The 12949-nt window shown below is 34.7% G+C and overlaps 1 protein-coding gene across 1 annotated transcript in view; it reads right to left on the bottom strand.

Moving 5' to 3' along the window:
• Positions 1-12949, bottom strand: part of CTNNAL1 (catenin alpha like 1) — a 57553-nt gene that overhangs the window by 22026 nt on the left and 22578 nt on the right. Inside the window, exons 3-8 of the mRNA XM_035550494.2 lie at positions 12691-12878; positions 8476-8595; positions 6131-6220; positions 5668-5838; positions 4427-4627; positions 1568-1654 (exon numbers count right to left, since the gene is read on the bottom strand). Of these exons, the coding sequence (XP_035406387.1) occupies positions 1568-1654; positions 4427-4627; positions 5668-5838; positions 6131-6220; positions 8476-8595; positions 12691-12878 (857 nt within the window). The remainder of the gene's footprint in view (positions 1-1567; positions 1655-4426; positions 4628-5667; positions 5839-6130; positions 6221-8475; positions 8596-12690; positions 12879-12949) is intronic.

Here is a 12949-nt window from a genome sequence, read left to right as displayed (position 1 = left end):
TTATATTTTATGCCACCTCTGTTAGCTAGCTTACAGAAGGTAATTTTCTTTTATTGTCACCTGAAAAAGTTCTTTAACATAAGTGTAATGAGTATGTAGTATTTGTCGCATGATGTTTTCACAAATAGAAGTCTGTGGGCAGGATAGTATGGTAAGATCTACATTTATGGAGCTAAAAAAAAAATCCACGATATTTGTAATTTTTTCTACATACTATATGACAACTCCTTTAGCTTTATGGTCTCTGTAATTACATAGTTTCATATTATTTTGACTGGGAATCCTTCCTTCTCATTCAGTACACAGGAATGATGTCACCCAAAAAGGACAGTCTTACAGGGGAATGTCACTCTGGAAAAGCTCTGCTTCTGATTTACTACATAACAATGACCAAAGCAAAAAATATTAGTCAAAGAGCACAGATTATGTATACTCCGTTTCCTGGGGGCCCAACACACTGCCTAGCAGCAGAAGTGCAAAGAGCTTAACAGTACCTGAAATAGATTTGAAACACAGTTCAAACCTTCAGGGCAGCTGTAGGAATTATTATAATCCACAGGTTCAAATTTCTCATTTTGCCTCTATTAAAAAATATACAGCATGATTTTTGAGTACACAAAGTTAGTATGTGACAGGTAACAAAACTAGATGAAAATGGTTTGTTAGCCAAGTATTTGCATTTAAAGCAGCTCGGAGCACAGTCCGAGCAAGTTCACTGAGTCTCTCTAACATCTTTGTACTGTTCTGTAGGCTTGTATAGAAACCATCACTGTCCTTAACATTCGTTTTGCCATCTGTTTAATGGAATAATAATAGGGAGGACTTTAAAAGATATTTGAACGCTTTTCAAACATTTCAGAAGCTGCCAGCTGCCGGTAATTCTTTATTTAGCTCAAGTCTGTGGAACAGACAAGGCACCAATGCTATCCATAAAGTGAAAGGGAGGTGGGGGGGGGAAGGTAGGGCCCTGATCAATAAGCACAATCCATCCCATGTGCTAAATGAGGCAGCTATCTCATATTGTATGTAAGGATTGGTGACATTTGGCATGCTTGCGTTTAGGAAAAGAACAATTACAATGAGCACATACACAGCTGCCAACTATCCAGAAAAATACCTCAGTATAACGCATAGTCATAACACACTTCTGCTTTAGAATTCAATAGAGGAGGTCATATACAAATGAACAACTAATGTAAGTTATTCATTTAAGCATATACTAACAAGAAAAAGCATTAAAAACAGAGTTGCATGCATACGCAAGCAGAATTTAGCTGTTACATTCAAAGTAACAATTACATACATGGTACTTTCTACCTAACACATTTTTATTTGATTCTTGTCAGAGTCAGCAAACCAACAGATTTCTAATCAGTTATAAGAAATGAAAGAGAAGGTGATTGCATACTAGCTCACTTATGTAATTCTGATTTGGCTACTCTCATCTATAAATAGATACTAGTGTTTTCAGGTCCAGGATCCTATTTTACAACTTTGTATCTGAAAAGTAAAAAATGCAAGGTTTTCTTCAGTTTTTTCAGTTTTTGTTTGTTTAAACTGAACTTACCTCTCTTTTAAGTTCATTCATGCACTGGCATGTTTTTAAAATGGCTACTTCCAAGTCTTCCATAAGATCCTTGGTCTTCTGGTTTTGCTACAAGCCAAAGAAAGAAAGCAGACAATAAATTACGTGCACACACACAAAAAAAACCCCACACAGCAAATCCCACCTTCACAAATTACTTCAAGTTTCCTTAGAAGACAGTTATTTAGTTCTAGATGTAATGTTTTCATATGCATATCCCGTGTACATTTTACTTGAAGAATTCCTTTATAGAGTTATTTATCACTAAATCAAATCTAAAATTAATCATGATGAAAGCTAATTGACTGTTTTAGTTCAACAGAAATTTATTTCTGAATCTTACTGACCTCTTTTCAGCAAAAGCATTCCATTAAGATTTAGAGCTTCCAAAAATCTACTTTAGGATGTTTAGACAGAAAAGTAACCTTTTTTTTTTTTTCCTATTTAATATCAACAAACACCTTTTGCAAATAAAGTATGACCTAAAAAGTTATATTAAATGTTTTATATTGAATTAAAAAAGACAGCATCCTTGTAAGACTTTAGCTCATTGTCTAATTTAAACAACTATGGTAGCTACTTTTTGTTGAGTTAGCTTCAAGACAGAGCTCCAACTTCTGCAAAAAAATACCCATCTGTGGAACAAAACAAATGTCAAAACACATACAGTGGGAAAAGAGTCAAGTAGCAGTGAGTTTGCATCCACATCCATAAGATATTGGAAACAATTATCCAAGGTGGGACCTTTAACAAGGGCACAGCTGCAAAGCCACTAGCCCCTCAGAGTATAATTTACATAAACACAAACACAAAATGTATGTAGATAAAGACATACACACTCTCACTTATTTTAAAGGAAAAAAAATCCCCCCAAGCTACTATCATCATTTCTTCAGGTATTCTTATCCGTTCCAAGTCTCAAAGCTACCTGCCCCTTAAATATAATGCAATGTTACCAAAATTACTTAAAGAAAAGTAACATCACAAAATCATTTTTTAACTCAAGGATCATAATATTTTATATTCACCATAGTGTCCTTTTTTATTCTTTTATGTATTAATTTAATGTGCACAATTTATCTCCTTTTATGTGCAACTTTTTTTTTTTCTTTTCAATAAACACAACTGAAAGAATTTTCCAGTCCAAATAAGCTTACAGGAAAACCTAAACCAGGACACTATCTTCCAATTTTACAAGCTCAAACATATACAGCAAGGATTTCAGAAACATTTAACATTCAATCAATAGCATTAGATTCTCTGGTGCGTTCCAGCCAGTTTGCGTTCACACAGAAGAACACAAACAAGCAGGCCAGTGATGCCAGTCTATAATTTAAAATTGATCTACATTACAAGACACTTCTGCTTTAAAATCCACTCTTCACTGAAGACTCACGGTTACTCTGCCTACTGAAAGGAAGTACGATGAGTGAAAATGGAGATAACTGGGCACTCTAAGAGCTCTACATATCACTCAGTTCATGTATCCCAAGGCATGAAAGTATTTTGGTTATCAACAATTCCATGTGAATTCCATTAAGCCCCTCAGAAAATATTCCCCCTCTGACAAAGCTGCTGAGCTAAAACTGAAAAGCCGCTTCAGTGAGCTGATACTGTTTTAACTGCGGAGTCCTCATTTATAGCTAGACCAGATTATTTATTAATGTAAATATTTAATGCATAAGCACACGTGCACACTCAAACATTTTCACGGACCATATATATGCATAGTTTTGTACTAGGCTCTCATTTCTATCACCTGAACTGTAGCATGTAAATGATCTAGAGGTGATGAGTTTCCACCAGTAACACAGCTTAGAACTACCCAAGCTAAACAGTTTTAGTTTCTTATAGTTATTGTATTCTATGCAATAAGCATTCTAGATATGTCTTCTTTTTAATAACAACACTCTGTATTATCAAAAAGATTTATATGCTCTTCAAACTGCACTACTGCATTAAGAACAGCTGATGGCTACATCTGATTCAAAGAGGAGAAAAGGAAGAAAAATGCCTTCTCAGAAGTAGAAGAATTTAATACATTCAGTATTAAATGTATCCTATACTAGTACACATCTGCCATATTTCGGACTGTTAAGATTTTGTGCTATACATTTCCTTAGGAACAAGATTGAAAGGAAGTCAGTACCAGGAACAGAAACTGCATTTTCCATCTCTGTTTTTCCTCACCCTTTTGCATGTATATTCTACTATCTTCAAGGAACAATGTATGACAAATGACAGAGAGAAGCCTAATGTACTTCTTCTCTAAAAAGCAAAATTACCATCATTGAACCTTTTTGAAAAGGATGAACAAAAATACCGTGTAGTCATAGCATCTTTTCTCTCTCTTCACTCCTTCTCTCCACAAGGAAAAGAAAAAAAAAAAGAAAAAATTCAAGTTTTAGAATATTTCACTTTTCAATAGTTTAGGTATTTCCAATATTCTGTTGAAGAACAGAAATACAAACGGTGGTCATTTTCATGGGATTAAGACAATTGAAGTCTCTGAAGAACCTCATCAAAAGACCTAGTTGTTTAAGACTGTGCATTGACATTTCTATTAGCCTTCTTGTTTCCACTTACAGCTTCATGAAAATTAGGCTATCATCAGGGTAGCCTAATTTAGGTGTTAATGAATCAGTAAAGCAATATCGCTGGGGCAGAGGGAAGACAGTATTGAACTTGCAGAAGCATAGAACAAACTCTGACTTCCTTGATTAGCTAACTTACTCTGAAGGATGCAATCAATTCTCTCTTCCTAAACCAGAGGAAGCGTGGCATTAAAAAGTTCTTTCAAAAGTAGAGGTGAAAAGATTTACTTTGCTAAAAAGCTCTTACAGCTTGCATCCATACTGAAACCAGCTGCTCTAGTTCCATTTTAGCCTGCTTAGACAGCTCCAAAATGTGTTCTCTGTGCTCATGACTGGTATAGGCAGAATCCGTGAAGTCCTCCGTATGTTCCAGGATAACCTCCAGCATTGTTGAAAGGTTCTCTTTTGAGAGAAAATACAGATTCTCACGAAGACCCTCCACCTTATTCTGAAAAAAAAAAAAATCCTTGAGAATTTATGTGGTTATACTGTTGTGATGGAAATACAGAAAGCAGATGCATCAATTTACATTTTATTTTTCTTCTCAGTGCTTTTTAGTATTCACATATTTTCAAAATAATCCAATAACTTTCTTGTATCAGACCTCCAGTTTAGGGTGGGTATTTTGTTTGTTTGTTTTTAAACAAAATTCCTGACCACTCATCAGATCTAACAGCATTGTCGTCCTGCAGTCAATAAGATGCTTTTCAGTTCAGCAAGTTTCAGAAACTAGTTGTGTATTCAGTTTGTTTGATCTTTACAAGATTTTCCACACCCATATCATCAATTTTGAGTATTTTTCTAAATATTTACATATAGTATATTGAATACTTTGAGAGTACGTCTCAAAAATTCCAACCAAATTCTAAAGAGGGGAGGGAAAAAAATAAACAAAGTACTTTATAGACCCTGAAGAAATAAGACACAGTTGTTCATTAACTCTTCTTAACTGAATATGAAATTTAGATGAGCCTTTATCAGGAAAAATACACTGAGCTACAAGATACAATTTCAATTCATAACATTTCCTTTGAATGACAGTATGCTCTTCTAAATATTTGGATGAGTATCTGTGGGCATAGTTTTCAAAATGTTACCAATTATGAAGAAAAGATTCTTCAACAACAACAATTTTAATGAAGTTCTGATATCCTGATACTTAGGTTTATTCAACATTAAAAGCATCACCTCAAAAAAAAAAAAAAAAAAAAAAAGAAAACAACCAAAAACATTAGAGTTTTGAATGTATTCTGACCCAGGAGGAAATGGAAAATATAGAAAGGTATATTTTGGCCACATCAGTGAACTTATCATCACCTTTTGTCAGGTTCTCTTACATTTTGAGACACTTATTTAAATTACATTGCTAAAAAGATGTAACTCCACCATTTATAACTAAAAACAAAATGAAATAAAGAAAAAAAATCAAGATTCTGGTTTTGGGGTAATTTTTTAAGCTATATAAAACAATACTCTTTCTATTCTTACCTTGAATTCTTTGATGCCAGAATATATACTGATGGGTGCCATTTCATTTTCTCCATTTGCTCTAGAGTCAGTTACAATTTCTATTACCTGTTCCAAAGCCAGTCTCATCCGATGAAAAACACCATCTTTGTTTATACGAGCAGATTCACAGTCTGGATGCCTAAGACAAGTCTTTTAAAGAAAACAAAGTTATATGAAAGAGTAGCAAAATGAATGCTTCCTGCTAAGACAAGTCTAAAGAATGTCTTAGAATACAACAAATTCCTTCTGTTAAAGTGCTATTGTGTTAAGCAGAATTCATAGAATTATTCAGAATATAAAGATATTCCTCTACACGTTTTTTACTCTTACACCTTTGAGTATGAAATTTAAAGTAAGCCTGAGAAAGAACAGTCAGCTCTCCTGCCAGATGCCATACGCGGTGATTTATCTAAGTTGTGTAAGACTGTGAATGCTCACTCACCTTTGAAGCAGTTAGGAGCATCATGGTGCACTTCTCAAGAACAGCTCTAGAGGCTGCCATTCTAGCCTTTTTCTTCTCATCCTTCAAATCCTAAACACCAAAAGAAAAATGATTTGAATATTGCATATTTTGTTTACCGCTTATGAGACCGGAAAAAAGAGACTCTCTTGAAGATGGACGGGTTGTGAAGAAGCTTCTTTATGACGTCTGACAACAGCTATTTTGAGCCTAGCTCATGATCTAGAACTTGCCTTTTAGATGGATTTTAATTTATGCATTTATTCTTGGCTCATTTCAATTCAGATTTCAAAGAAGGAAGATCTCAGAGATACAGAGCATACTACATAAACTGTCACTAATTTCTCTATCCTTATCATAGAGCATTATTTATAAAACAGGAAAGGAAGCAATAAAAAAGACTAAAAATATTGTCTGAAATGGCAGGGAGGGAAAGACAGAGAAAAACAGATTTTTGTTATAATGAGAGAAGGAAATAGAAAACGTATCTTTTATCTGCTTAAATATTATATTTACCATAAACCAACTAATAAAAAATGTTTTAACAGGCTTAAAAAACAATTCCTGTATAGAAAGTACTGAGCAAAGGAACTTCCCAAGAACCCTCCAGCAAAGATAGCCAACTGCTTTTTGAGTGCTAATAAATGGGCATCTGAATGCAACTTCCAATGAAACCATGCCTAGTTCTTTCGTACGCCAGCTACCCATGTGTCATACGATAGTTTTTATAAGCCGATTAAGATTTTTCATAGAACTAGCAACTTTTTAGATCTTATTGCTACTAGAACATCTAAGCTCCTCGTCACAGCAAAGTTTAGAAAACTTAATTTCTAACCTAAGTGCATTCATTTGCTGTCTATAATTCTGTTTCTACAAAAATAGTGACGTGCATTTTGCATCAAGACTCTTATTATTCATCTCAAAATACATACTGTAGAATGGACAAAGTTGTTAATGGCTGAAAAGGGAACAGTCTACAGGATGGAATTAATCCTAGATTTACTCTAGATCAACAAAAAACAAGTGGTTTTTTTGTTTTGTTTTTAAAAAAGCTTATTTCAGAAATTCTTGCATTACGTGATGATAAATCTGACCAGACTCAAGAATTGCAGGCATACTTACTATAATTGTATTAAAGAAAAATACCTAAAACTAACAGCACCACACAGCAGCCTACACACTGCAAAGTGAGCATATCAAGCATGTCCTGACAGCATTAAAAAAAAACAAAACAAAAAAACCACTAATGAAATACTCTTTCCAAAAGAGTCAAGTAGAAAAGAAAGGGAGAGCCAAAGCTGAGGTAATATTGAAAAACAAAAATAGATGAAAAGAGTATCATTACTAGCAATGCATCCTTCTCTTTCCAAGGAACATGAATATTTGAACAAAAAAAAATTTAAAACCAGCTCATTCCCAAGCAGGGATTTCCTTTAATTACATGTAACATTTCCAGAACTCATTATTTGATACTGAGCATGTTCTTCGCAGATCCAGGACACAACAAGAGTGTGATATGACTTTAGCAAACTACTCCAATGTTTATATGAAGGATGCTGTGCCATGTCACAAAAAACTACTTCCATATGCATGAGGATAGCCAATTTGTTCATACAAATTTAATTTGAATTTTGCTGTGTATTAGGGAATCTGTATATCTATATCAGACCCTGGTCCAGTTCTGAAAGGGGGATTTAATTGCCAAGGGGAAGCAACTAGAGCTCCAAGCAGAGGTCTAAAGCTTCAGCAAATTTTATTAACATGGAAAGTATCAGTAAACAGGAAGGACCATTTCCCTGATGAACTGAACAACAAAGATGAGTAGAGTCCCTCTGTAAATGATGAAAAAAGGCTTTGACCTAAACCTAGAAAGGTATTTCAGAATAATGAAAAAATACAAGCAGATGCTTTAATAAGATGTAAAGATTTCAAGTTTTGAGTTTCCTAAATTAATTCTTCTGTTTTCAAAGCCTTTTATTATGTGCAAACATCAATTGTTTCTGTCAAGTAACAGCAAACAAATTCTCTACCACAGTAACAAGCCAGAAATGCTAGAGCCAAGGATAACAAATGAAGCTAAAGCGCATCTCAGATGACATGCATCTAGGCTTCTGGAAGATACACACAGCAAACACCCCAAGCTAAGCTTTAAAGCCAAAGGAGGTACTTTGTGTGGAGCAAGGAGAAAAATTTGGGTTTCAGAGACAGAACACCAACATTGTTTTGCTTTTTAATAGTTAATAATCACAGAAGAACACAAATCTTCAAGTGAATCAGGTGAAAAGTGATACTTATAACATTTCTCATAGCTTTTTATTAATACTTACATTCTGCCGGTCTCCAGTTAAATGGGCAAACTCAACCATTTCATTTCCAAACTGGCTGAATATTTGTACAAACTCTTGGAAGCTACTGACTTTTTCTAGCTGTTCCATTGTTGCAAGAACCTGAAAGAGAAGGGAAAAATACTGTGGATTATCAAGATACTAAATAAAAACCATTACTACTAAATTAGGAATTTTATTATTTATTTTTAAATCATGTTACTTAAAACGTACATATTTTGTTACAATTGAAGTATTAATAACCCAAAAGCTGGAAATCAAAGCCTAAATTAATAATCATGCTTCAGTCAAATGAGTCACTTATTCTGAACCCTCAAAACCATTTTCTTCACTCTTCCCAATATCAAGAGAAATATTATTACAGGATTCAGTTTCCATATTTAGGAAAAATGTTATTGTCATATTAAATTTATAAACACAAGTACTTAAAAATAGTATACTGTTAATATCATGTGTGGAATTCTCGATTTCAAAGTTTAATATCAGACGCATAATTTTCAAAGTTTAAAGCTGTAGCTGAACAGTCAGTCCAACAGGTGTTTGGTGACTGGCAGTGTGAATAAAAAATTCATTCACAAAAGAAAATTTTTAAAAGTTAGAAATGCGTTAATATAATTTTATGCTTCCTATAACAACTTATTCTAACTCTGAAGATAAAAGTGGATTTGAAATATTTTTTATTATTTCTATATGAAGCAAAGTACTAAACGAACCCAAGCTATATCAAGCTCTTAGTTAAGATACATAAGAACACGTGAAATCAGCATTTTGTAAAAATTTAGTAAAAACTATCACATAGCTTATAAATTACTGAAGCTATACTGCTGAGTGCAGTGAAGTATGGTTTCCACCAGAGGTTAACGTTAGGGTTTTTCAGGTTAGATGTACAGTATCACCAAAGTGATTTTTCAAATCCACTTTCAGAAGGGAAGACAGTTAAAGCAGATCTTTGATGTGTTTCAGACTGGAGAACTAACAAACTACTTAAAAGAGAGAAACTTCAACTCAGTTTTTCTTTACTGTGCCAAAAAAAATATTTCTCTCAAGTAAAAAAGCAGCCTACATAACTGATTATGATAATTTCCCCCTCCCTGCAACCTAGGAAAACACTCATAGAAGCAGCCATTCTTTGTAAGAGGGTAACTCTTCAGTCTCATAGTTACAATCTTAGAGGTTTGACTAGATTGATCTTAGAGGTCTTTTCCAACCTGAATGATTCTATGATTCTACAGCAAGCATTCCACAAAATCCTGAGCAATGTGAAACTGAATGCCTTGCTGTGCAATATTAGACCACAGTATCAGTCTGTTTTGTCATGTAGCCACTTCCACAAATGCTGCAGAAACAAGAACTTTAGTGATTCAGGTGTTTAATCCCTGTGTGAGCCTGGCTGGGGCATAAAGGACTTGAAAGGAAACCGTACAATAATGAAGATAGGAAAGCGATGTATGAGTGTAAGAAGCAAAGAACCACAGGACTGGGAAAGTGAGGATGTAGAAAACAATGTGGGGAAAGGAGAAAACATACAAGATCCAACTTTCTTTTCCAACGATGAAAAAAAAATAATAGAGTAACTATGCTTAATCATTTTTGGTTTAAGCAAGTAGAGTACTTCATGAGTATGGTCTTGATTGCAACGAACCTCTATTACACTTACCCTAGAGCAAGTGTTTCTGTCATGACAAATCTCATCAAGTAAAAATTTCAGTAAGAGCACACACATTTCTATTACAGCTAATGATTCTAGACGTTCCAGCATAACTGACGTTCTAAGGAACTACTTACAGAAACAGTATAGCCAACCCTAAATCATCTCAAGCTTATTCAATAAGCTTCTAAAATGCAAAGTATCCGTGGTGTCTCTTTTTTTTTTTTTTTTTAAATTTTAAGCTTTCAACATGAAACATACAGACACTAATTAAAATGTACATTTTTAAAATTCAAGGTTAAAATATATATAGAGAAGACTAAGTTTCTATTAATACCTAATTTAGAACTTACTATTACACAGCTACTGCTGCACTATGAATGCCACTTTTCAGACTGCAGTCTTAGGCTGGCATCACTTCAGGGCGTGTCCATATTTTGATTCATTCTGCACAGGATAGCAACACCCCCGCTATCTGTCACTTCTCTATTCATTGTTCTGGTGCTCCTAACCTGATTGATGACAGTAAGCGGAGCAAGATGTAAACCTACTAAGTATGATGGAGAATGAAACAAATTTTGAAAGGTAGGAAAGATGTGGGCATGGACTTAAGATGTACAAAATCTAAAAACACAGAGGTGCTGGGGATACAGAGGCAGGAACAGAATCATTAGGATCATCAAACAGAGATTGCTTTTCTGCAATAGATCACCATTCCAAAAGATCTCAATCACTTCATCAGTCTATGAAGTTGAATGTCCTACCATTATGGCATTTTTCTATCCTTCACCCTTGGTTGACTTAACTACTCTTGATTCATATGTGGAAGATGATCATGACAATGAAAATGAAACTATTCGTAAAGAGGCTGCAAGAAAAGTGGCACTAAGATTTTAACATTGGGCATTCAGTCTCTAAGATGAAAATACAGGTGAGATGTTCTGGAAAAGTAACACGATCCATAAAGTCAGCATCTGTTACAGTTGACATAAATGATGATCTCACTTCTGCCTTTCCATCCTCTATGCCATACTATACTACACTGTCCCTGAGTATTTGTATGCACTGCTCAAGTCCCTGCCTACATCATCCCTCTATCACAGTATTTCTCAAAGGAAGAACTGCTTTGCCATCCATCATACCACTACCTGACACACTTTTCAGTGTACTCTCGCAGAGTGTGCCTGTATAAGACACCATCATTTGTTTGACTTGGTCCTAGATACGTGAATTGCTCTACTGGTTCCATAAACAGAAGCAGACATTCTCAAACACATGTAATACGTGTGGAAAGGAGAATGAAGTGAAACCCAAAAGACCACAAAGACTAAGTGACTACAGCAATCACAGTGAGACACACTTACTTTGGAATATAAGACTTCATTTTATATATTGTAATACTTTCCAAATTAAAACTAATTTCTGTACCTACGGTTATTGTACTCATAGCACCATAACACTCAGACATTAGTTGTCTGAATGGCTGCAGACAAAGAAGAAAAGCTCAAGAAAGGCAGCAGAAGTTATCAAATGTGCCACTCTGGTTTCCGCTGCAAGAAAAGACCAAATTGCAAGTAACAACAGGAAATTAATATGATGAAACTGATGCTAGCTTCTCCAACCACTGGGAGAAGAAAAGACCACTAAAACAGCAAATCAGTGTTGCTAAGTCTCTGAGCCAGATTGAAGCAGGTAATACATGCAACATGGTTTCTAAATCTTGGGACTCAGTTAAGTGCCTTGAATCTAAAAGCTGCTTAATAAAGAACAGCCAGTCTAGAAAGCAAACTGGGAGAAAATAAGAGAGATATGAAGCATAAGGAGTCAAAAGAAGAAAGAAAGGCTCTGGATTACGAGTTGAAAAGTAATGGAAAAAAAAAAAAAAGAGGCCTTCTGAAGCTCTCATTTTTCAATTTTTTTTTTTTTTTTTTTTATCTTAGTACGCTTTGGGGGGGGGGGGAGGGAGATATTCTGCAGTCAAGACAGTGCAGTACTTGAAATAGATTACACTCAAAGTTAAATGGCCTTCATGCACTATTTAGATCAACTAAGTTTCAAGCCATAAGCTAAACTACACAAAAAACTTTTAATCTGTAAGGCTCACTGCACTAGCACATACTTTCATCAGCATTCCTCACAGCTTTTTGCCTTAGATACATGCTGAATGGTCTCCTTGTCTTGTTCCTGACAGTAGAAAGATCCTGTCTTTTAGTAGCTTTTATTGGCCTTTTTACTGACAGACACTCTTCCCATCTCACAGAAAACTTACACATTTCTTCTCCAGCATGCTAAGTCTATAGTGCAATATGGATCATATAAAATGTAACAAGTCATTGAAAATTTTATTCCTCTTGACTTTATAGTCATCCCATTTCAGATATTTGGTAGGTGGACATAATGTAAGACATTCATTTTTACCTCTTTATTTTGCACTTCCCCTAGAGATACAACGAAAATACCCCTTCATGTAGCACCATTCTTTTGCATTGACTGCAGATAGCAGTTAAAAACTAAAAAGAAGTTAAAACAAAAAAAGAAGCTCCAAATACCTTGTTTCTGGAAGTTATTATTTGCTTAATAACAATTCTGTCTGCTAACACCAGCACTTTTGTGACCGAAGAAAGCAACAGCCTTGCAGCTTTTACCACTCCTGTTTTGTCTGTAAAGATTGTTATGTGGCTATCAGATTCCGGATGATCCAAGCTTGCTACATCCGTAAGTTGTGCAATTGTTTCACCTATAAGGAAAATTGTAAACAGTTACCATTTCATACTAAGAAAAAAGACACTGGGGTATTCTCAACTTTTA

Source organism: Cygnus atratus, chromosome 2 (assembly GCF_013377495.2).
Source record: "Cygnus atratus isolate AKBS03 ecotype Queensland, Australia chromosome 2, CAtr_DNAZoo_HiC_assembly, whole genome shotgun sequence".
Classification (NCBI taxonomy): Eukaryota; Metazoa; Chordata; class Aves; order Anseriformes; family Anatidae; genus Cygnus; species Cygnus atratus.
Note: the sequence above shows the minus strand (reverse complement) of the source record. Positions and strands in the feature narration are given on the sequence as shown.